Source organism: Phocoena phocoena, chromosome 15 (assembly GCF_963924675.1).
Source record: "Phocoena phocoena chromosome 15, mPhoPho1.1, whole genome shotgun sequence".
In the NCBI taxonomy this organism is placed as follows: domain Eukaryota; kingdom Metazoa; phylum Chordata; class Mammalia; order Artiodactyla; family Phocoenidae; genus Phocoena; species Phocoena phocoena.
Window position 1 is genome coordinate 22,007,542 of NC_089233.1, and position 25,972 is coordinate 22,033,513.

Here is a 25,972-nt window from a genome sequence, read left to right on the forward strand (position 1 = left end):
AAGCAACTGACAAAGGATTAATCTCCAAAATATACAGGCAACTCATGCAGCTCAATATCAAAAAAACAAACAACCCAATCCAAAAATGGGCAGAAGACCTAAATAGACATTTCTCCAAAGAAGATATACAGATTGCCAACAAACACATGAAAGGATGCTCAACATCATTAATCATTAGAGAAATGCAACTCAAAACTACAATGAGGTATCACCTCACACTGGTCAGAATGGCCATCGTCAAAAAATCTACAAACAATAAATGCTGGAGAGGATGTGGAGAAAAGGGAACCCTCTTGCACTGTTGGTGGGAATGTAAATTGATACAGTCACTATGGAAAACAGTATGGAGGTTCCTTAAAAAACTAAAAATAGAATTACCATATGACCCAGCAATCCCACTACTGTGCATATACCCTGAGAAAATCATAATTCAAAAAGAGTCATGTACCACAATGTCCATTACAGCACTATTTATAATAGCCAGGACATGGAAGCAACCTAAGTGTCCATTGACAGATGAATGGGTAAAGAAGATGTGGCAAATATATACAATGAAATATTACTTGGCAAGAAAAAGAAATGGAATTGAGTTATTTGTAGTGAAGTGGGCGGACCTAGAGTCTGCCATACAGAATGAAGTGAGTCAGAAAGAGAAAAACAAGTACCATATGCTAACACATATATATGGAATCTAAAAAAAAAAAAAATTCTGAAGAACCTAGAGGCAGGACAGGAATAAAGATGCAGACATAGAGAATGGACTTGAGGACACGGGGAGGGGGAAGGGTAAGCTGGGACGAAGTGAGAGGGTGGCATTGACATATATGCACTACCAAATGTAAAATAGATAGCTAGTGGGAAGCAGCCACATAGCACAGGGAGATCAGCTCGGTGCTTTGTGACCACCTAGAGGGGTGGGATAGGGAGGGTGGGAGGGAGACGCAAGAGGGAGGGGATATGGGGATATATGTATACGTATAGCTGATTCACTGTGTTGTACAGCAGAAACTAACACAACATTGTAAAGCAACTATACTCCAATAAAGATGTTAAAAAAAATAAAATGTTGCCAATCTAAAAAAATAAAGTTATAATAAAATAGTGACTGTATTCCCTATGTTATACAATATATCCTTGTAGCTTATTTACTTTATTCGTAGTCGTTTGTACTCATAATCCCCTTCCCCTATATTGCTCCTCTCCCCACTGGTAACCATTACTTTGTTCTCTATATCTGTGAGTCTGTTTGTTTTGTTATATTCATTAATTTGTTTTGTTTTTTAGATTCCACATATCAGTGATAACATACAGTACTTGTCTTTCTCTGTTGGACTTATTTCCCTAAGCATAATAGCCTCCAGATTCATCCACATTGCTGCGTGGCAGTATTTCATTCGTTTTTATGACTAAGTAATATTCCATTGTATATATGTATACCATATCTTCTTAATCCCATCGTCTCTTGATGGGCACTTGGGTTGTTTCCATATCTTGGCTATTGTAAGTAATGCTGCCATGAACCTTGGGGGTGTGTGTGTCTTTTTGAATTACTGTTTTTGTTTTTTCCAGATATATATCCAGGAGTGTAATTGCTGGATCAATTTTTAGTCTTTTGAGGAACCTCCATACTGTTTTCCATAGTGGCTGTACCAATTTACATTCCCACTAGTGTATTTGAGGGTTCCCTTTTCTCCACATCCTCTCCAACATTTGTTATTTGTGGTCTGTTTGATGATAACTGTTCTGACAGATGTGATGTGATACCTCACTGAGGTTTTGATTTGCTTTCTCTAATAATTAGCGATGTTGAGCATCTTTTCAGTGCCTGTTAGCCATCTGTATGTCTACTTGGGAAAAATGTCTTTTCAAGTCTTCTGCCCATTTTTTGGTTGGATTGTTTGTTTTTTTAATATAGAGTTGTATGAACTGTTTATATATATTGGATATTAACCCCTTATCAGTCATATCATTTGCAAATATTTTCCCCCATTCAGTAGGTTGTCTTTTTGTTTTATCCATAGTTTCCTTTGCTGTGCAAAAGCTTTTAAGTTTCATAAGGTCCCATTTGTTTAGTTTTGCTTTTCTTTCCTTTGCATTAGGAGATGAATCCAAAAAAAATATTGCTATGATTTACGTCAAAGAGTGTTCTGCCTATGTTTCCTTCTAGGACTTTTGCGGTTTCCAGTCTTATATTTAGTTTTTAATCCATTTTGAGCTTATTTTTATATATGGTGTGAGAAAATGTTCTAATGTCATTTTTTACATGTAGCTGTCTAGTTTCAGCGGCACTTACTGAAGAGGTTGTCTTTTCCCCATTGTATATTCTTGTCGCCTATGTTGTAGATGAATGGACTGTGAGTGTGTTTATTTCTGGACTCTCTATTCTATTCCATTGATCTTTGTATCTTTTTTTTTGTATCAACACCATAATGTAGCCTTGATTACTGTAGCCTTGTAATATAGTCTGAAGTCAAGGACTGTGATACCTTCAGCTTTGTTCTTTTTTCTCAAGATTGCTTTGGCTATTCAGGGTCTTTTGTGGTTCTGTGTATGTTTTAGGATTATTTGTTCTAGTTCTGTTTTTTTTTTTTTCCTAGTTCTGTTTTTGGTATTTTGATAGGTTTTTGCATTAAATCTATAGATCCCTTTGGATAATATGGACATTTTAACAACATTAATTCTTCCAATCCAAGAACTTGGGATATCGTTCCATTTATTTGTGTCATTTTCAGTTTCCTTCATCAGTGTTTTATAGTTTTCAGAGTACAGGTCTTTCACCTCCTTGGTTAAGTTTATTCCTAGGTATTTTATTCTTTTTGACATGATTTTAATGAGATTATTTTCTTGCTTTCTCTTTCATTATTAATGTATAGAAAATGAAACAGCTTTCTATATATTAATCTTGTATCCTGCAACATTATTGAATTCATTTATCAGTTATTTATTGGTTAAATTTAATTTATCAGTTAAAATTATTATTTTTCTTGGAGACTTTAGGGTTTTCTATATATAGTACCATGTCATCTGGAAATAGTGACAGTTTTCCTTCTTCCCTTCCAATCTGGGTGCCTTTTATTTCTTTTCCTTGTCCGGTTGCTGTGGCTAGGACTTCCAATAATATGTTAAATAGAAGTGGCCAGAATGAGCATCCTTATCTTGTTCCTGATTTTAGAGGAAAAGCTTTCAGCTTTTCACCGTTGAGTATGATGTTAGCTGTGGGTTTGTCATAAATGACCTTAGTTATGTTGAGATATGTTCCCTCTATACCAATTTGGATGAGCGTTTTTAATCATTATTAAATATTGAATTTTGACAAATGCTTTTTCTGCATCTATTGAGATGATCATGTGACTTTCATCTTTCCTTTGGTTAATGTGGTGTATCACATTGATTGATTTGTGGATATTGAACCATCCTTGCATTCTTGGAATAAATCCCACTTCATCATGGTGTGTGATCCTTTTTACATATTGTTGAATTCAGTTTGTTAATATTTTGTTGAGGACTTTTTGCATCTATATTCATCAGAATTATTGGCCTGTAAATTTCTTTTTTTGTAGTGTCTTTGTGTGGTTTTGGTATCAGGGTAATGGTGGCCTCATGGAGTGAATTTGGGAGTGTTCCATCCTCTTCAGTTTTTTGGAATAGTTTGAGAAGGATAGGTATTAGCCATTCTTTATATGTTTGGTAGAATTCCCCTGTGAAGCCATCCAGTCCTGGACTTTTGTTTGCTGGGATTTTTTTAATTGACTACCAATTTGATTTCACTACTAGTGATTAGTCTGTTCAGATTGTCTATTTATTCCTGATTCAGTCTTGAATGATTGTATGTTTCTAGGAATTTATCCGTTTCTTCTAGGTTGCCCTGTTTGGCAACCTGTTTGGCATATAATTATTTATAATATTATTTTATGATGGTTTGTATTTCTGTGATATCTGTTGTTATTTCTCCTCTTTTATTTCTTATTTCATTTATTTTTGTCCTCTTTTTTTGTGATGAGCCTGACTAAAGGCTTATCATTTTTGTTTATCTTTTCAAAAAAAAAAAAACAGCTCTTCATTTCATTGGTCTTTTCTATTTTATTTATTTTTCTCTAATCTCTATTATTTCCTTCCTTCTGCTGACTATAGGCTTTGACTGTTCTTCTTTTTCTAACTCCTTTAGTTGGCAGATTAGGTTGATTATTTGAGATTTTTCTTGTTTCTTTAGGTAGGCCTGTATCACTATAAACTTCCCTCTTAGAGTTGCTTTTGCTTTGTCCCATAGGTTTTGGAAAGCTGTGTTTTTATTTTCATTTGTCTCAAGGTGTTTTCTGATTTCTTCTTTGATTTCTTCATTGACCCATTGGTTTTTAATAGTATGTTGCTTAGTCTCCACGTGTTCGTGTTTTTACCATTTTTCTTCCTGTAGTTGCTTTCTAGTTTCATACTGTTGTGATCAGAAAAAAATGCTTGATATAATATCTAGCCTCTTAAATTTGTGGAGACTTGTTTTGTGGCCTACCACGTGATCTATTCTGGAGAACATTCCATGTGCACTTGAATGTGTATTCTGTTGTTTTTGGATGGAATTTCCCGTAGATATCTGTTAAGTTCAATTGGTCTAATGTGTCATTTAAGACCACTGTTTCTTTATTGATTTTCTGTCTGGGTGATCTGTCTAATGATGTTAAGTAGGGTGTTATTAATGTCCCTTACTAATATTGTATTATTGTCAATTTCTCCCCTATGTCTGTTAATATTTGCTTTATATATTCGGGTGCTCCTATATTAGGTGTATATATGTTAACAAATGTTATATCTTCTTCTGTGGATCCCTTTATCATTATATAATGCTCTTCTTTGTCTTTTGTTATAGACTTTGTTTCAAAGTCTATTTTGTCTGATATGAGTATTGCTACCCCTACTTTCTTTTCATTTTCATTTGTGTGAAATATCTTTTTCATCCCCTCTCCTTCAGTCTGTGTGTCTGTAGCTCTAAAGTGAGCCTCTTATAAGCAGCAGTCTTGTTTTTTTATCCAATCAGCCATTCTGTGTCTTTTGATTGGAGCATTTAGTCCATTGACATTTAAAGTGATTATTGATAGGTATGTACTTAATTGCCATTTTGTTACTTCTTTTCTGGTTGTTTTTGTAGTTCTCAGTTCTTTTCTTCTTTTAGTCTCTTGTGGTTTGATCATTTTCTTTAGTCTTATGCTATGTTCCTTTCTATTTTTTGTGTATCTATTGTAGAGTTTTCATTTGTGGTTACCATGGGGGTCATATATGTTGACCTATAATTGTATCTACTTGTCTTAAACTGATAGTCATTTAAGCTTGAACACATTCTAAATGAGCTATGTTTTTCTACTCCCCTCCCCCATGTTTTGTGTTTTTGATGTCAAACTTTATATCTTCATGTTTATCCCTTAACTGTTTATTGTAGTTATAATTGATTAAACAATTTTTGTCTTTTAATCTTCATTCTAGCTTGTTTAAGTGGTTGATCCACAGCCTCTTCTATATATTTGCCTTCACTAGTGGGATTTTCCCTTTCCTATAAATTCTTACTTCTTGTTATAGCCTTTTCTTTTCCACTTAAAGAAGACATTTTAACACTTCTTTTAGGTTTGGCTAGTATTGCTGAACTCTTAGGTTTTGCTTGTCTGAGAAGTTCTTTATCTCCTTCAATTCTGAATGATAATCTTGCTGGTAGAGCATCCTAGGTTGTAGGGTTTTTCCTTTAAGCACTTTAAATATATAATTTCACTGCCTTCTGGCTTGCAAAGTTTCAGCAGGAAAATCAGCTGATAGCTTTATGGGGGTTCCCTTGTATGTGACTCTGTTTTTCTCTTACTGCCTTTAGAATCCTCTCGTTAATTTTTGCCATTTTAATTATATGTCTTGGCATGGGTCTCTTTGGGTTCACCTTGTTTGGGACTCTCTGTGATTCCTGGACCTGGATATCTGTTTCCTTCTTCAGGTTCAAGAAGTTTTCGTCCATGATTTCATCCAATACATTTCGCCCCTTTTCTCTCTCTTTCTTCTCCTTCTGGGACCCCTATAATTCAAATGTTGGCACATTTAATGTTATTCCAGAGATCTCATTCATTGCTTTCTATTTTTCTTCTTTTTTGTCTTTCTTTCTGCTCTTCTGATTGGGTGATATCTGTTATTCTATCTTCCAGATCACTAATGTGTTCCTCTGTATCATCTAGTCTGGTGTTAATTCCTTCCATTGTGTTTTTCATTTCAGTTATTGTATTCTTAGCTCTGACTGGTTCTTTTTTGTGTGTGTGTGTGGTACGTGGGCCTCTCACTGTTGTGGCCTCTCCCGTTGCAGAGAACAGGGTCCAGACGCACAGGCTCAGCGGCCATGGCTCACGGGCCCAGCCGCTCTGTGGCATGTGGGATCTTCCTGGACCGGGGCACAAACCCGTGTCCCCTGCATCGGCACGCAGACTCTCAACCACTGTGCCACCAGGGAAGCCCCCGACTGGTTCTTTTTTATATTTTCTAGTTCCTTGTCAAAATTTTCACTGTGCTTATTTATTCTTTTCCCAAGTTCAGTTAGCATTCTTATTACTAATGCTTTGAACTGTTTATCTGGTAAATTATTTATTCCTGTTTCATTAGTTGTTTTTTAGAGTTTTTTCCTTGTTCTTTTGTTTGAAACATATTCCTCTGTCTTCTCATTTTGTTTAACTGTCTCTGTCTCTATGAAAGTACATGAAACAGTTACCTATCCCAGTCTCAATGGAGTGTTCTTGTGTGGGAGTGTCCCTGTGCAGTCTATGTGTGCCCAGTGACTTTGGTGGAAGAGCTGAATCTTGAAGTGAGCATGGGTCACATCTTTCCCCAGGGTCTGCTGGCAGCTATCACCTTGGTGGGAAGGGGGCTGGAGATGGAGGGGCTAGAGCCAGAGCCAGGTGTGAGATGAGCCTTCTCCTATGCTCAGTGGTCATCACCACCCCATCAGGGGCAGGGCAGGTCCCATGGTGCTGGAGCAGAAGCCCTGTGGGTTGGGTCCAAGCTGGCTCCATTCTCTGTAAATGTATGTTCTCCCCCTCCCATCAATGGCACCTTTATCTCAGAGGGGAGCAGTTCTGGAGCAAGGGAGGCCAGAGCAGGCACCCTGTATGGGCTAGGTGTGTGCTGGGATGGTCCCAGCACACCAGTCGGAGCTCCAGACAGCTCCTGATCCACTGCCTTCATGAGCTCCAGCAATGGATACCCTCATCCCATTAAGATGCAGTGCCAGGTCTGGACCAGCTCGGTCCACCCCCACCCCACCCCCACAAGTGCACACTCTCCTCAGCAATGGAAGCCTTCACCCTAGTGGGGAGCTACACCAGAGCTAGAGGAGCTGGAGCAGGCCGGGCACATACCGGGGCAGTGGTGGGAAGCTGGTCAGTGCCCCAGGCAGTTTCAATCTGCTTTCTTCATCTTGTTCCCGGGAGTAGGCAAGCTTGTGTGCACTCTTTATGAGTGGAGTCTCAGTTTGTCCTAAAAGTTCCACTGGTTTTCAAATCAGCTAAAGGAATTTATCTTCCTGGTGCCAGACCCCAAGGGTGCCCAATATGTGTTTGAACTCCTCACTCCCAGGGAGGATCTCCAAGCCTGTGACATCCCCTCCTCTTCTGCATCTCCTCCTAGGGGCACAGGTCCCAACCTCATTGCTTCTCCTCCCTTCCTACCCAACTCCATGCGGATCTCTGTTTATAGCCTTGGTTGTAGAAGATTCTTTCTGCCAGTCTACAGTTGGTTTTCAGTGAGATCTGCTCCACGTGTAGATGTACTTTTGATACGTTCATGGAGGGAAGTGAGCTCAGTGTCATACTACTCCACCATCTTGTTCTCCCCAGAAGCTTACAGCTTTGAGGGAGAGACAGACAATCAAAACTAAACCAAAAAAACATCACAGATTGCCGTCAATGCTATAAAGAGAATGGATGTTCTAGCCTCTGAGATGAAAGAAAATGCTCCACAGAGAGGTGGCTTTTAAAATGAGCCTGAAGTCTGGTCAGGAGCCATCTAGATGCCATTTACAGCCTAGGTTAAGAGCTCATGGTGGCGAAGCATTTGGGATCATCAAGGATTGAAGTAAGGTTCTTGTGACTGAAGACCAGGGAGCAAGGCAAAGATGAGGTGGGGAAGGTTGGTGGGCCACCCAGACCATGGTAAGAAGCTTGGGCTTTTTTTTAATTAAGATTTTATTTTTTCAGAACAGTTGTAAGTTCATAGCAAAATTGAGTTGAAGATACAGAGATTTCCCATATACCCCCTATTCCCATACATGCCTAGCCTCCCTCATTATCAACATCCCCCACCAGAGTGGTATATTTGTTACAACTGATGAACCTACATGGACACATCATTATATCCAAAGTCCATAGTTTACATTAGTATTCATTCTTGGTGTTATACATTTTACAAGTTTGCACAAATATGTAATGACATGTATCCATCATTATGGTATCATACAACATATCTTCTGCCTAAAAATCCTCTGTAAGACCTTGGATTTTTTTTTTTTTTCTTTGCCAAATATGAGAAGTAGCCACTGCAGGGCTGTAAGTTTCAGGCAGAATGTCTTAATAATAGTCTTATCTCTGTTTTTTGTCCCAAACAGGTAAAATGACAGAAGATTACTGGGGGGTATCAAGAAAGATTCTCGGAGATCTGAAATTCTTGGAGAGTCTTAAGACATATGACAAAGACAACATCCCACCAATGATCATGAAGCGGATCCGGGAAAGGTTTATTGATCACCCAGATTTCCAGCCGGCTGTTATTAAAAATGTGTCATCTGCGTGTGAGGGTCTGTGCAAGTGGGTGAGGGCCATGGAGGTGTATGATCGTGTGGCCAAAGTGGTAGCTCCTAAACGGGAGCGGCTGAAGGAGGCTGAGGGGAAGCTGGACACACAGATGCAAAAACTGAACCAGAAGCGAGCAGAGCTGAAGATGGTGGAAGACCGCCTCCAGTCCCTGAACGATGACTTTGAAGAGATGAATACCAAGAAAAAGATGTTGGAGGAAAACATTGAAGTCTGTTCCCAAAAGTTGATCAGAGCAGAAAAACTGATCAGTGGTCTTGGGGGAGAGAAGGACAGATGGACAGAAGCTGCCCGGCAGCTGGGTGTCCGCTATACTAATCTGACAGGGGATGTGTTGTTGTCCTCTGGGACCGTGGCTTACCTGGGGGCCTTTACCATGGATTATCGGGCTGAGTGCCAAAAGTGGTGGTTGGCCCAATGTAAGGACAAGGTCATCCCCGGCTCCAGTGACTTTAGTCTTAGCAACACATTAGGGGACCCTGTAAAAATTCGTGCCTGGCAGATTGCTGGGCTGCCCACTGACTCCTTCTCCATTGACAATGGCATCATTGTATCCAATTCCAGGCGCTGGGCCTTAATGATTGACCCTCAGGGGCAGGCCAATAAGTGGATCAAGGATATGGAGAAAGCAAATAGGCTGTCAGTCATCAAGTTCTCGGATACCAACTACGTGAGGACGCTGGAACACGCTCTGCAGTTTGGTACCCCGGTCTTACTAGAAAATGTTGGGGAAGAGCTGGATGCCTTTATTGAACCCATCTTGCTCAAGTCCACATTCAGACAGCAAGGGGTTGAGTACATGAGGCTTGGTGAAAACATCATTGAATACTCCAGGGATTTTAAGTTATATATCACAACCCGTTTGAGGAACCCACATTATCTCCCTGAAGTCGCCGTGAAAGTCTGTCTCCTCAACTTTATGATCACCCCCTTGGGCCTCCAAGATCAACTCCTTGGCATCGTGGCTGCCAAGGAGAAGCCAGAACTGGAAGAGAAAAAGAACAAGTTGATTGTGGAAAGTGCCAAGAACAAGAAGCAGCTAAAGGAAATTGAAGATAAGATCTTGGAGGTCCTTTCCCTTTCTGAGGGCAACATCCTTGAGGACGAGACTGCCATCAAAATTTTGTCCTCCTCCAAACTGCTTTCCGAAGAAATCTCTGAGAAACAGGAAATTGCTTCAATGACAGAAATGCAGATCGATGAGACTCGGATGGGCTACCAGCCAGTGGCTGTCCACTCTGCCACCATCTTCTTTTGTATCTCTGACCTGGTCCACATTGAACCCATGTACCAGTACTCCCTGACGTGGTTCATAAACCTCTACGTGCACTCCCTGGCCCACAGCAGGAAGAGTGAGGAACTAGAGCTACGAATTGAGTACATCATTGAACATTTCACCCTAAGCATCTACAACAATGTCTGCCGCTCTCTGTTTGAGAAGGACAAGCTGCTTTTCTCCCTCCTCTTGACGATAGGCATCATGAAAGAGAAAAAGCAAATTAACGAGGAAATTTGGTACTTCCTTCTAACTGGAGGCGTTGCCCTGGACAACCCCTTCCCCAACCCAGTTTCCGAATGGCTGTCTGAGAAGGCGTGGGCAGAAGTGGTTCGTGCATCCGCGTTGCCAAAACTGAAAGGCCTCATGGAACATTTGGAACAAAATGCTAATGAATGGAAGCTCATCTATGACTCAGCCTGGCCCCATGAGGAGGCGTTCCCTGCATCTTGGAAATTTCTTCAAGGTTTGGAGAGGATGGCGGTTCTCCGATGTCTGCGGCCTGACAAAATGATTCCAGCCATTCGGAGGTTCATTGCTGAACACATGGGAAACGTATACACTGAAAGCCCTACGTTTGATCTCCAGGGGTCCTACAATGATTCCAGCTGCTGCGTACCATTGATATTCGTGTTGTCTCCGGGTGCAGACCCAATGGCAGGTAAGGGCAGCATGTTGTGTGAGGAATATGAAAAGCCCAGAATGCATGGATGGATGACAATAGTTTGTCCCTTACAGCAGGAATCTCAAATTCAAATGGCTTTGAGGGTCAAGCAGTTAACAGACTAAGGCAGGGCTGGGGCAACATAAGACTTCTTCTCCTGCCTAAAGCGGGCAGCTGCTCCTCAGCTCTTGTGCATTGTGCCATCTGATAATGTGATCCCAGGATGACCAGATCATCGCTTTTTCAAGAGCAACCAGAAAGGTAGAAATCACCCATTTTTAAATCTTGATATCTCATTCAGATTTTTTCTTAAAAAAAGCCAGGGCTAGATTGAGCCAAGTGACTGCTAGTTTATCACCTTTGTCTTAGACCATTTTCTCAGACTGTTGCTTCTCTCAGCTACGCTTCTTTCTTTTCTTTCAATTTTTAAATATTTTGAGTAATTAATGCTGCATGTAATAAAAAAATAAAATAAAATAAAACAATGCAAAAAGTATAGGACTATGGCCCCATTTTGTCCCCTCAAGGGACATTTGGGGAAACATTTTTATTGTTAAAACTAGGGGGTGCTACTGGCATCTAGTAGATAGAAGCAAAGGATGCTGCTAACTATCCTGCAATGCCCAGGACAGTCCCCCACAACAAAAGATTATCCAGCCCAAAATGTAAATAGTACAGGGGTTGAGAAACCCTGGTATAAAGTGAAAGGTACATCTTCCTCCTAACCGTCTTAGAGACAACCACTACTAACAGTTTGTGTATGTTTCCAGAAAGTGTTTGTGCATATAAAAGGGTGTGAGTTGTTGACAGAAATAGATTCGTTTTCTGTTCTGTTGGGGAATCTTAAAGCTTCAGTTTTCTCTGTTGCTGAATGAAGAAAGAATACCAGAAATGCAAATGACATAGTTGGCAGTTCTGTGAAAGCTGAGGCATTTGACATGTATCCTGACCCGGTTAGAAAGCCAGCACTTCTCCTCAAAAGCAATCAGAGGAAGGCGCTGAAATGAACTGGTACCCTTTCCAGGTTCCTACACCCAAATTATTGTTATTGTCAAAGCTCAATTCATGACCCCTTTCTAGCATCTTTTCTCCTTCCCCTTTGTCCTTTCTGTGGCAGGCTTATACAAGAGAAATGAGGGGAAACCAGGAAAAGTAGAGAAGAGAAATGGGGACAAGGTCAGAATATGGTCTGTAAAATGATGATGCTGTGTTGGGAGAGGACAGGCCTGTAAAATCCAAAGGTGTATGTAGCTTGTTCCTGTCCCTCTGTGCTAGAGGCTTGATTAGATTCAGCTGGGATAACTTCCCAGGAAACTGCAGGTACTGTGTCCCTCAGAGTGTGCCATATTAGGAGGCACATACTGTCTGGTCATCTTTTTTCATTGAGATTGATCAGTGGGTTGAGGCATTGTCAGTGTGATTCAGCTCCCGACTCCTCCACCGCCTCCTTTGTAAAGTTTCCCATCAGCCTTTCACCTAATATGGTGGTTCTCAATCTTGGCTGCACTTTGAAAGCACCTAGGGAGCTTTAAGGAAATCTCCATGGAAAGACGAATACCATATGATGTCACTCACATGTGGAATCTAAAATATGGCACAAATGAACCTATCTATGAAACAGAAACAGACTCGCAGACATAGGGAACAGACTGGTGGTTGCCTAGGGGGTGGGGGGTGGGAGAGGGATGAGTTGGGAGTTCGGGGTTAGTAGATGCAAACTATTATATGTAGAATGGATAAACAATAAGGTCCTATTGTATAGTGCAGGGGACTATATTCAGTATCCTGGGACAGAACATAATGGAAAAGAATATAAAAAAGAATGTATATATGTGTATAACTGAGTCACTTTGCTGTACAGCAGAAATTAACACGACATTGTAAATTAACTATATACTTCAGTAAAAAAATAAATCAAAAGCAGTCAGTGAGAAAAACAAGATTATCTCTAAAGAACAGCAGTTAGACTGACAACAAATGTCTCAATAGCAACAGTGCAATTTGTGGAATAATACCATCATCGTGCTAAAAGAAAGTATGCAAACGTAAAATCTATCTTTCAAGAATGAGGGTGAAATAAAGAGGACATCTCAATTAAAAATTGAAAGAAAGAAGAAAAAAAAAAAGAAAATCTCCATGTGCAGGCCTCACCCTCAACCAATTAAGTTAAAATCTTTGTGGGTGAGACCCAGGCACTGTGTTTTATAAAGCTTTTCAGGTAATTTCAGTGTGCAGCCAATGGGAACCACTGACCTAATGGTTTTATCAGCCTTAGAAAATCATTACCCAGATCCATTATTTCATTAGGGGCTGCAAAATGAGGATATTTTAATTCTATCATTCCTCCCACATTTATTAGCTGGAACTCTTCTATAAAGAAGGATTTTTCTTTATCAACTCTTTGGTTTACTCTAAATATAGTTCAAAAAGGACAGGCAGAAAAGATGCTTGGTTCATACTCTTTATTTACCAGCTTTCAGAATAATGAATTGGTGCCCTAGTAACCTCCAAAGTTACTTAAGCAGTAAGATGGGGGTTTTTGGTACGATTATTAATGTATTAGTTTTAACATATTGGATGTTTCAAATATAGTGGTATTTTACTTCACTGCTGTCATTATTCTTTTTGATGCTCAGATTATTCAGTCTTTGGCCTGTGGTAGCACCTCTGTATCAATATGCTTTTCACATACCCCAGTGGTTTTTGATAACTTCCTTGCTGTGTAGAACTACCATAGATATTTCAGGCTTATCTTGAACAAATGTTTCTCCAAGGACCTCCAATTCCTTTAGCAGGTGATGGTATTTGGAGACCTGGGGTTCCCATCACTACTGAATGCATCATTGATTGCAGACCTTACTTTCCACTAATTCTCTTTTCGGCTGTATCTAACCTGCTTTTTTAATCAGTGCTTTGAGTTTTTATCTTCAATGATGGTGCTTTCCATTTCTAGAAGTTTTGTTTTGTTCCAAATCCATGTATTTTTGTTTTCCGTAGAACTCAGAATTTTGTTTTCCATAGAACTCTGAATTTTAGGCTACTGACTCAAGAAGCAATGTGGAAAAAGTAAACAATTCTTCGGTGAGAAATTAAAACTCAGGGGTGTAGATTTTTACAGTACCCTATGGTATGGGATTCTCAAGCTGAGAAATTTCCCATAAAACTGATCCAGAAATTTCCCATAAAATCTATACAGAATGGCAAGATGCTGGGGACACCAGTGTCTGCATATGCAAAATTGTTCTGTTAGGGCACTCCTAAAACCCAAGATATATCAGACTCCCTCAAAATAACACAAACTTACTGATTGTGAACTCAACAATAAAAAATTATAAACTACATGAGGAAATATATAAGGCATAAGGCATAATCACTATAAGGCATAATCAGCCCATAGAACAATCAAAAGAATTAACCCCCAATATTATGGGGGTATTATGGGCTGAATTGTGTCCCTCCCAAATCTGTATGTTAAAACCTAATTCCCAGTACCTCAGAATGTGACTGTATTTGGAGATAAGGTCCTTAAAGAGTTAGTTGTGAGGTCATTAGGGTAGGTCCTAATCCAATATGACTGGTGTCCTTATAAGAGGAGATTAGAACACAGACACACTGACAGGAAGAAGACCATGTGAGGACACAGTGAAAATATGACATGAGAAAATGGCTACAAACAAGCCAGGGAGAGAAGCCGCAGAGGAAACCAACCCTGCCAGCACCTTGATTTTGGATTTCTAGCCTCCAGAATTGAGAGAAAATTAATTTCTGTTGTTTAAGCCACCCAATCTTTGGTTGTTTATTATGGTAGCCCTAGCAGATTCATATTGTCTCTAAAAAAGATCATAAAAGAAATGCATCTAAAAATCATTAGAGAAAGAACACAAGGCAGATTTCTGGCCTTCTTACATGAGAGTGCAGTCGTTTGAGGATCCTAACTTTATAAAAAAGTCTCAGTTCTAGCGTCCCACCCCTTGTAAGTGCAAAGCTATATTCCCTGTGGACAAACTCCAATCACTAGACTGGTGAAATAAAGTATGGTATTTTCCAAAGGTGAAATACTATATAACCATGAAAAAGAATATGGCCTTTATATATGTACTGATGTGGAAAAGATCTAAGTGAAAGAAGCAAATATAGTGTTCTACAATTCATGTAAGTATAATAGTGTATACACATTTACTTAAATGCGTGAAATATCTCTGGAAGGACTCACAAAAAGGTGTAACATCAGCTGCCTCTGAGGAAAAGAGATGTGAAAGAGATCTATTTGAAATTTCACTGTCCAAATACCTGTTTTCCTAGTAAAATAAATTTACAAAAACCCAGTTCCTAAATGAACTTATTTGCAAAACAGAAATAGAGTCACAGATGTAGAAAACAAGCTTATGGTTACCAGAGGGTAAGCGGGGGAGGGATAAATTGAGAGATTGGGATTGACATATACACACTACTATATATAAAATAGATAACTAATAAGGACCTACTGTATAGCACAGGGAACTCTTACTCAATACTCTGTAATGGCCTATATGGGAAATAATCTAAAAAAGAGTGGGTATATGTATATGTATAACTGATTCAGTTTGCTGTACACCTGAATCTAACACAACATTGTAAATCAACTATACTCCAATAAAAATTTTAAAAAGAAAAACCCAGTTCCTAGTTCTTTGGTTATGTGCTAACCTTTCTAGTTTGGAGTTCCCTCTTCATTTTTGGCACCTGGGAATTTCTCTTCCTTTCAAACTCTTGTTTTTTTTTTTTCAGTTTGTGTCTTTTTTTTTTTTTTCATGAAGAATGTCTGTCTATTTAGAGCAAAAGAGGAATCAGTAGTATCTTCGTTCACCATCTTACCAGAAGCCTAAAGCTTCCTCAGAAAGATGCTAATTTCATAATTAACAAAAGCCAGTGGCTTTCTTTCTGAGCCCAGAATTTTAACGTAACCCCTTCTTCTGTGATGTTATTATTAATACGGTCTTAAATAGCCTGTTCTCTTTCAAAAGTCTTTTTTCTTCCTGATCTCAGGCCTGCTGAAATTTGCTGATGATCTTGGCATGGGAGGTACCAAAACACAGACCATCTCCCTTGGCCAAGGCCAAGGCCCTATTGCTGCCAAAATGATTAACACTGCCATCAAAGATGGGACCTGGGTGGTCTTACAGAACTGTCATCTGGCCACGAGCTGGATGCCTGCGCTGGAGAAGATCTGTGAGGAGGTGATTGTTCCTGAGAGCACCAATATGGGATTCAGGTGAGATGCTGCCCCACCCCTGAGTCCCTCGGCCCCAACCTCAAGTTCCAGACGTTATGCTAATGGCTGGGAATGCAAAGATGAACAAGACACGAGGGTATTGTGTAGACACAAGTTCTACCCTTAAAGAAGCTCTCAGTCTAGTAGAAGGCAGACCATAGATGAATAATGTTGATACCATGCAATACCTGCTGTACTTGTTTGAATAAGAATGGAAAAGGGAAGGAAAATTTGGGGAAGACCTGGAGTACCGAAAGATGAATAGGAGTTTTCCAGGAAGGACATTCCAGGCAGAAAGGGCAGCATTTGTAAAAGCGAAGGAAAGACCAAGAAGTTATCCTATGATTCCTGGGTATACACTGTGAGAAATTGTTTTTGGGAGGTAATAGGAGATGTGCCTGGGAAGGTAGATTAAATGCCAGCAAATCGGAGTTTTAAAACTTATTTGCCTAAAAACAAAAAAAATCCACCCGTAGTCTAGGCACTTGATCTATCCTATACTTGTTTAGATCCATGGAATTTTAATCAGTATTGGAAACAGCTATTTATTTTCTGTGAACTTTAAAGCCCAGCAAGACTGGGCCTAAGTATTTGCATTTAGAGGATGATGAGATGAAACAGACTTCAAAGCCCCTTTTAACTCAAATGTTCAGTGATTCTTTCATTCTGGGCCAGGGGTCAGCAAACTATGGCCAAATCCAGTCTGCTGCCTGTGTTTGTACAGCTTGCAATCTGAGAATAGCTTTTACATTTTTTATGGTTGAAAAAAATTGAAAGAAGTATAATATTTCATGACATGTGAAAATTATATGAAATTCATATTTCAGTGTCTATAAATAAAGTTTTATTGAAATACAGCCATGCTCACTCATATACTGTCTACGACTGCTTTTATGCTTCAAGTAGTTGTGACAGAGACCATATGGCATGCAAAGTCTAAAACATTTACTCTTTGATCCTTCATAGGAAAAGTTTGCCAACTCCTGCTCTAGGCAACAAAGTTTGCCGGTTATTTTTATTTTAGTCATGTCTGCCTGAAAATAGAAAAGCATTTGGTGTTTATTTACAAAGCCAGATTAGGGCATAGTTGATTGTATTCACGTAAGGCTCATATGAGATTCATGTAAGAGTTTAAGAGGACATCCATTAATTTCAAGAATTCTATTTGGTTTTGGATGCTGAGTTGACTCATTGACCATCAGGGACATACTCAATGAAGAAAAAATTATTCATGTTGACATTTAAGGTCTTCTGTAATATGATCTTAACCCAAGTCACAAGCTCAAGTGCCTATACAACGAGGAATGTAACACAAATGAGTGAAGAGGACTGGGCACAAGAAATATTCCACTTTCCACAGTACAATAGCTATCACCATGGACGGTCAGCCTCAGTGTTGAATACTGGTAGAGAGTGGTGGGGACTGTGGTGAACTAGAGGCACATGCCCTGTAGAGAAGAGCAGTTACTGCCTACTACCAGCTGTTGCCAAGCAGGAATACAGACCTCTTGTATCCATATTTTATGACTATTTTAAAGGAAAGATGGGAATCTAGAACTTTTAAAAGAAAGCCCTAGTTTTTTTTTGTTTTTTTTTTTTTTTAGAGGAGAGAGATTTTTTTTTTAATTTATCTATTTATTTATTTATTTTTGGCTGTGTTGGGTCTTCGTTTCTGTGCGAGGGCTTTCTCTAGTTGCGGAGAGCGGGGGCCACTCTTCATCGCGGTGCGCGGGCCTCTCACTGTCGCGGCCTTCTCTTGTTGCAGAGCACAGGCTCCAGTCGCGCAGGCTCAGTAGCTGTGGCGCACGGGCTTAGTTGCTCCGCGGCATGTGGGATCTTCCCAGACCAGGGCTCGAACACGTGTCCCCTGCATTGGCAGGCAGATTCTCAACCACTGCGCCACCAGGGAAGTCCAGCCCTAGATTTTTAAAAGTTGGCAACTACTTCAAAAATATGTTACAGCATTGTGTTGGTTTGCATGGTAAGAGTTCAACATCACTCATCTGCAGACTGAAGTCAGGCCACAGGCCCCCAGGTTATGGCCTCTTCCCTCCCCTCTGAGGCCTGTGCCTGGACCACAGCAGGCCGCCCACTATAGGCCTTACCACATCCCAAACTTTTCCTCCTCCGTGCAGTTGCTCAGCCTGTGTCCTGTGTCTTTAATGACCTTCCAACCCCAAATCCTCCTGTTGGAAACCTCTCTAATGTCTAGCAAAAAAGAAAAACAAACCCACAAAAATGAAACAAAACAGGATGCCACAGTGTGTATGTAACCTGAGCTTGAGTAAGAAAAACAAATGAATAAAAGCCTGGAAGACAATATGCCAAAATGTTAATCTGTAGATGGTAAAATCATGTATTTTTTTCCTTTCTAAATACTTTTACCTATGTTCCCATTTCTTATGGGCATAGATATACTTTTATTATTTAAGAAAAGAAATCTTCCATATCCTCAAGACCCATTTCTAATGCCATTGGCCTCTATGGCAGGGATCAGCAAACTTTTCCTGTAAGGGCCCAGATAGTAAATATTTTAGGTTTTACAGGGCATGTTGTCAGTTGCAACTGTTCAGCTCTGCTGTTGTGGCATGAAAGCATCCATAAATAATTTGTAAATGAAGAGGTGTGGCCATGTTCCAATAATATTTTATTTACAAAAACAGGCTAAGGCTAGATTTGGCTCCCTGGCAGTAGTTTGCAGACTTCTGCTCTCTCCACCCCATGGAAATCTCTTCTTCCCATGGACCCCCATGGCCCATTATTTCCCTCCCTCCCTGTGGTCTTGATTTGATAACTCCTTGGCATTCTGTTTGCTTGTCTTTTCTTCCCTCCCCAGCTCCCTTTTCCCCTCCTAGCAGCAAGGCTGTGAGCATCTAGAGGCAAGAAACACTTCTTTTTTCATTTCGGCCACTCCTGGAGTGCCGGGTGTAGTACTTGACCATAATAGATGCTCAGAAAGTCCAGCAGGGCAGGAACATGGTGTAGTGATTAGGACACGGGGCCTTTGGAGTCAGGGAGCCCTGAGTTCATCTTGGTTCTGCTGCTTCTAAGTGGTGTGTCCTTGAAAACCCCACTTGACTTCTCCATGCCTCTGTTTCCTCACTGGTAAAGGGGATAATAAATCATAGGGTGGCTGTGAGGATTAAAGTAAATGAAGGGACATAAATTAAATTCTTAGCATGGGGTCCAGCATCTAGTGATGCTTAATAAATGGTAGTTATTATTTTCTGTTACTGTTTTTCAATATAATGTATTGCATTGCTGTAAATAGTCGCGTCTGTTGTTCTTCCAGACTCTGGTTAACCAGCTATCCATCAGAGAAGTTTCCAGTCAGCCTCCTCCAGAATGGGATTAAGATGACCAATGAGCCCCCCAAAGGGCTCCGGGCCAACCTTTTGCGCTCTTACCTCAGTGACCCCATCTCAGACCCCGGGTTCTTCCAAAGTTGTACAAAAGCAGTGATGTGGCAGAAGCTGTTGTTCGGCCTTTGCTTCTTCCACGCCGTCGTTCAAGAGAGGAGAAATTTCGGAGCCCTAGGTGAGAGGTGGCAGCATACCTGGATTGCCTGGGGGAAAGATCACAGGCAGATACAGGGGTGCGTTTGAGTTTGTACCCAGGGTTGCCAGTAAAATAGGGTCTAAGTATGTTCCATGCAATATTGGGGACATATTTACACTAAATATGATTCGTTGTTTATCTGAAATTAAATTTCACTGAGTGTCTCTCTATTTTTATTTAACAAGTCTGGCAGTCCTATATATAACCAGGTCAATATCAATGTCAGGGAAAGAGGTGATGCTCCAGAATCAGAGGTCCCCTAATTACGGAAGTAATATGATAATGAGAAGAGTGGAGGCCCTTCCCTTTGGTGTATTTGCCTAGCTTGGGTATCATGGCCACTCTCCAGGGAATCGTCACCAGGTGATTTATAACATTTTAGGTTGCTCTCTTTACCTGTGCATAACAATGAAAGAAATACAGCTGGGACATCTGCTTGTGCTTCTCCTTGAAAAAATAAACATAAATTTCTTTATTAATGTAAGTTATCCATGGCCTAACTTAAGTGACTCAATATTCTTGTTAGAGCAGATCATCTGCTAAATACAGATCCCATATCACCATGGTTTTAAGGTTGGATTATTTTTCTCTCACCCATGGGCTGAGTCTAATTCTTTTCTTGAAATGACCCACCTTAAGGTATTCTTAGCCATTCTTTTGGGTTACAAAAGGAGGCAAATTGTCCTTTTGGTGATTCTCTCAGAACATCCTCTTTCCTTCTACCTGCCCCAGTTAGCTCCACAGACCATCTGACCCTTCAACTAAGGGTTTCAGAGACGAGACAGCCAAAGGTGGCACTCCCTCTACATCTGCATCTCACACACCACATTCTCCCACCACCATTCTCCCACCCGTGCCAGACCTCCAAACATCCATACAACAGTTTGGCTTATAGTCAATTGCCCAGTTGTGTTCTCTTTGCCAGAACCGAAGTTTTTGTTATTTTATTATATTTTTAATTTGAATGTGAATGTTTAGGAGGAAATTAAACGTCTCCATTGAGCACAGGTCCTACCATACCCTACTGTCTTACATCCAGCCTGGTTCATACATTTATGTCACTTGTGCAGCCCCGCTGGGCATTTACCATTATAACACTTGAAAATACAAGCAATAGTTTCTTCAAGGCCTGCCATCTAGTTCTCCCATGAGTGGGAGGAGGGGCATTCTCAAAGCTAACTTAGTTCTATTGCCCAGTCACAGATAGTGCTCTCTAGCTATGCTTTGGTGTTATTTTTGGCGTTCGGTGCATTACCACAGTATTCCAGCCAGGGTGAATAACTCTCATTCCACAAATCCCAGGATGTTAACATCTTCCTTATCAAATGGGGGAGATCCATAAGGAGACTGACTTTAGAATGGATGTTTTCTCAGGCAGAATGTCTCCCACGTTGGCAGTAAATGTCAAAGCTAATAGTTGGCATGGTGCTTGATATTCACAGGGCTGAAAGAGGCTCTTGATCCATAATGATGCTTAATTCCACCAGCTCAGTCTCTGAGTGGAAATTAAGAGCTCTCATCCCTGAAGCATCTAATTTATCTCTGCCTCATGCAGGTTGGAATATTCCTTATGAATTCAACGAATCCGACCTGAGGATTAGTATGCGGCAGATCCAGATGTTTCTGAATGACTACAAGGAGGTGCCGTTGGATGCTCTGACCTACCTGACAGGTATTTACGGAAGGAGGCTTTGGCAACCATAAACCTCCACGATTATGCTCCACCTTCCTGCTCCTCTGCTTCCATCTCCATTTGTTTACTTACTCACTCATGCTTTCAACAGACATGGAGCTCTTAATGATGCTGGTCACCATGCTGTATATTGTAAAACAAACAAACCAACAAAAACAAAAAACACACACAGAAAAATCAAGATCAACCCCTCCCTTTAAGGGGTGCACAGTCTACAAAGGGAGGGAAATATAACAAAATAAATAACAGTACAGTGATAAGTTCAGTAAGAGAAACATTTATAAGATAGCACAATGATTAAATTTCAGACATGGGGTGGGGATGATTAGGGAAAACTTCCTGAAGGCGTGAAAGATGGTTTTGAAGGATAAGTAGGAGTTCTACAAGTGGGAGAAGAAAGCGGGGGCAGGCAGTGGGAAAAAGGAAGGAGAGCACTCCCAGCAGAGGTGCCCTGAGGTGAAAATGACACTTGCTGTTTTGTATTAAAGCAATTCATCAGCAATCTTTTATCAGTCATCCAATATATACTAGTACATAATATGGAAAAATGTAAATATATAAGACTTGGTCACTGCCCTCAAGAAGCACACCATGTAATCCCAGAGATAGGAGATAAACTATAGATGAGCTAAATGAATGGATTACCATGGCCAAAAGTCAAAATGCAGCTCAATAGAAAAACCTGGGCATCTTCCAGGTCACACACAAGTTCCTCCCTCAACTCTGGATCCTTTCCCCAATCATACGGCAGGCACTTTATCTACATCATTCAGTCTTCACAGCAATCTTATGAGCTTCACTTTAGTGACCCTGTTTTACAACTGACAAGACCGAGGCCTTAGAGCAGTGGTTCTCAACCAAGGGTGATTTTTGTCTCCTAGGGGACATCTGACAAACTGAGGAGACATTTTTTGTTGTCACAACTAAATGGATGTGCTACTGGGTAGAGGCCAAGGATGCTGCTAAACATCCTACAATGCACAGGACAGCCCCCTACAACACAGGGCTACCCAGTCCAACATGTTAATCGTGCCAAGATTGAGAAATCCTGCTTTAGAGTGATTAAATTCATTTGTAAAAGGTGACAAAGACCTTAACTCAGCACAGTGTCTCCTAAACCGAAACCCCAGGTGACACACAACGTAAGTTCAGTGGATTTTAGTTAGGTGAGAGAACTTTTCCAAAGAAATGAGCCATATTCCCATTATTCTAGACCACACAGAAGCACATCCCAGGGCTCCCTTTCAGATCACAGAATGAGTGCATAATTGCCCTGGGATGAGGTCTTAGTATTGGACTGCCTGCAGCTCATAAACCAACCTGCTCCAACTGTGCCAGCTGGCTTGAGGATAGTCACTTTCCAACTGCACCAGCCAGGATAGACTAGTTAGTCTGAGATAACCAGCAATCCCCAAATCTCAAGGGTGTGAGACATTTCTTGCCCATTCTGCATGTCCAGTGTGAATTGGCAAGGGTCTCTGCTCATTGTAATTATCTATCAGGGGCACAGTTGGCAAAGGCTCCACCAACTTTTGATGCCACCATCTCAACATACACTTGTGTGGTCACTGCCACAGGGTAGCACTGCAGAGCTCATGCCAGGAGTTAAATGTGTAAGAACTTGTCACCTGGCCCCACCTCACTGCCAGAGGCCCTGGGAGTTATAACCTTCCTATGTACCTGGAAGGAAAGAAGATCAGATAGAGATGATTATTAGAGCTCTGTACTGACCGCAAGGGACAGACTAACCAAAGAAACAGGTCTTATTTGGAGAGTGGTTATCGAATTAGATGGGCCAAAGTCAAATACATCCTTAATCTGGTACCCCCAACCCTGTGGCAGAGCCAATGGAGAATCTAGAAGAGATATAAGGCACATCCTGACCCCTTTAGGAACTTGTGCTCTTGCTACAAAGAGGAGACATATAAGTAAAGAAATGTACCTTCCTTCATAAACATAAAACCCAGAGCCTATAAGGGTATCCCCTGAAGTAAAATTTGCTGTTGAGAGAGTGGAGGTGGGACCCTGAATCATGACTCTGTACCTGTTTACCTTCACTGGTAGTCCCTCTTTGGTACTCTCTAGCACTGCCATGCTGACTTCAGGGGGGAACTACTCTCCCTTTAATATTGTAGTTCTAGTGTTGTCATAAACCTCTTTACAGCTGGGACAAACTATAATGTTCCAACTAAACTTTGCTAAAGGCCTGAGAGGTCAACAGAGAGAGATCTAGATGGTCTGGCTTAAGGTCAAATAGTTTTTGCAGGGCTCAAATTACTCAGTAGGTATGAGCTTCCCCTTAGTCTCTTACTTCTTCCTTAATGAGCCACCGGGATGCTCCTCCTAGACATTTAGACCCCTCCAATACCAAGAGAGGCTGAGGCCTCCTCAACTTGAGTCGTACTTCCTGTTTCCTGTCTGTAGACCTGCTCCTTCCTAGAATGATTAGAATTGGAAATGAGCCCACCCTTCAGGGGAGCCCTTGCATGCAAACACACACACACACACACACACACACACACACACACACACGGATGTCTTTTCCTTGCACACTAGTGTGTTGTCCGCAGCTTCCAAATACCAGGTGGTACCCACATACTGTGGAATCTGATCCAGCTAGAAAGTGCATCCTGGGTTGGTGAGATGGATTTGATGACCCCTCAAAAAATTACCTAATTCTTTTTGTAGAAATCTGAGTGTAGAAACCTGAGTCTCAGAGAATGATGTTGATGATGGGGATGGGGGTAGGAGAGTCATATCCCAAAGAAGTATATATAGGATAATCTTAATTTTCTAAACTATACGTATTTGTAAAAGCTGTAGTTGAATGCTTTCTATATGCTAAGCATTGTACTAAATGCTTTATAAGTGTTGTTAACCACAACGACGTAAGATAGGTATGCAGTTATCTCTACTTCTAGACAGATGAGAAACTGCTAATCAGTGGCAAAAGTTGGAGCCCAGAAACTGGCTGTAATTGGAGCTCAGTACTGTCTCATGCCAGAGTTCTTGCCCTGAACCACATTTCTATAATGCCTTTCACATTTATGTACACATACACACAAATGTCCAGACAAATGTCTGGAAGATGCCTAAATGTTAACAGTTACCTTTGTTGGAATTATTGGTGATTGTTTTGCTTTTCTTTCAGTTTATCACTATTTTCTAATTTCTAATATGGTGAACATGTATTATTTTTGTGGCAACCATAATACCAAAAAGGCCTGGTCTCATCCCAAGCTGAGCATGGTTTTAGCAACCCTGTGTCTCAGCAGAGCTCCTTGGCTGGAAGAATCCTCTGTTTTAGGTTATTGACCAAGTTCATTATGGGCTCAACTTCTTCTTCTGTTGGTTGTCCCCAGGGGAATGTAATTATGGAGGCAGAGTGACAGATGACAAAGACAGAAGGCTCCTGCTATCCCTTCTGTCCACGTTCTACTGTAAGGAAATTGAGCAGGACCATTACTGTCTTGCTCCTGGAGACACTTACTACATCCCGCCTCATGGCTCCTACCAGGTGAGGGGCAGGGGAGGGAGAGGTCCCTCTGTCCCCCCAGAGGGGCTTGACAGTCTCCGTGTGGCTAGGGTTGCAGTGTATCCAAGGAGGGCCCAGGGATAGCTTGGGCTTCCTGACTCGGGTCCATAAGCTATTTCAAATCTTCCCAAAAGCCTACAAGATACACATTATTACTGTTTAATGAATGCTGGGCATTTGGTAGACAAGATCTTTCAAAATATGGGGTCCATCTGGGGAGAAAGGGCAGGGATGTTTAAGATGAAGCCTTTGTAGTGAACAGGATAGAAATTGCTACTTGAAATCAAAGGTTCAGAAGGTGGCAAAGGGAGGGACAGAAAAACTGGATGGGAGAATGATAAAAGGAAGAAGAAAACAAGAAATCTGAAGGAAGAATGAAAAGGGCTTACTTTCATCGAGTACCTGTTAATGTGCCGAAGCCTTATTCCTTCATAACCTCATTTACTTTCCCACTTACAGATAAGGAAACTGGGCTTTCAGGTGACTAGCTCAAGGTTACACAGTTGGTTTAAGATGGGGCTAGGATCCAAATCCTCTCCTGCCTGAATCCAAACCCAGTTTTTGTCTCCAAAGCTAAGACTGCTGGGGGAGCAGGGAGGAAGCCAGCAGAGGTGGGAGGGGAGATACTCAGTCCATCTACCTTCATACTCATACTCACTCCTCCAAAACCTGTATGAGGGAAAGCTTGGGATGTCTTGGCCCCGGCGGTGTGTGCGTGTGTGTCTATGGCCTGTGCTACCGAAACAGTGTGATTCCTGCATGGCTCTGCTCTGGCAAAACCTTGGGTGATCTGTGGGACCCCAAGGAACCTGAACTTATGTCAACTGAAGATTTCCTTTCCAGTCCTATATTGAATATCTCAGGAACCTCCCTATCACAGCCCACCCAGAAGTGTTTGGCCTGCACGAGAATGCCGATATCACCAAAGACAACCAGGAAACCAGCCAGCTGTTTGAAGGGGTGCTGCTGACCCTCCCTAGGCAGTCAGGAGAGAGTGGCAAGTCCCCTCAGGTAACCAGGCTTGAATTCAATTTCCCAGGCAATTTTTCATCTAGTGGGCATGCAGGATTGTGGCTGATGACCAAGAAGGCAGAAAAGTGGAGGCCTGGCAGACCCCTGAGGGAGGATATGGGTGCTCTGGTCTTACTGCTGAGAGTCTTTATATACTGAGCTGGAAGA

At 41.1% G+C, this 25,972-nt stretch overlaps 1 protein-coding gene across 1 annotated transcript in view; it reads left to right on the plus strand.

The window, feature by feature from the left end:
• DNAH3 (dynein axonemal heavy chain 3) overlaps window positions 1-25,972 on the plus strand; it is a 192,705-nt gene that overhangs the window by 159,390 nt on the left and 7,343 nt on the right. Inside the window, exons 52-57 of the mRNA XM_065893394.1 lie at window positions 8,612-10,753; window positions 15,782-16,007; window positions 19,300-19,544; window positions 21,121-21,237; window positions 24,621-24,775; window positions 25,637-25,804. Coding sequence (XP_065749466.1) covers window positions 8,612-10,753; window positions 15,782-16,007; window positions 19,300-19,544; window positions 21,121-21,237; window positions 24,621-24,775; window positions 25,637-25,804 — 3,053 coding nt within the window. The remainder of the gene's footprint in view (window positions 1-8,611; window positions 10,754-15,781; window positions 16,008-19,299; window positions 19,545-21,120; window positions 21,238-24,620; window positions 24,776-25,636; window positions 25,805-25,972) is intronic.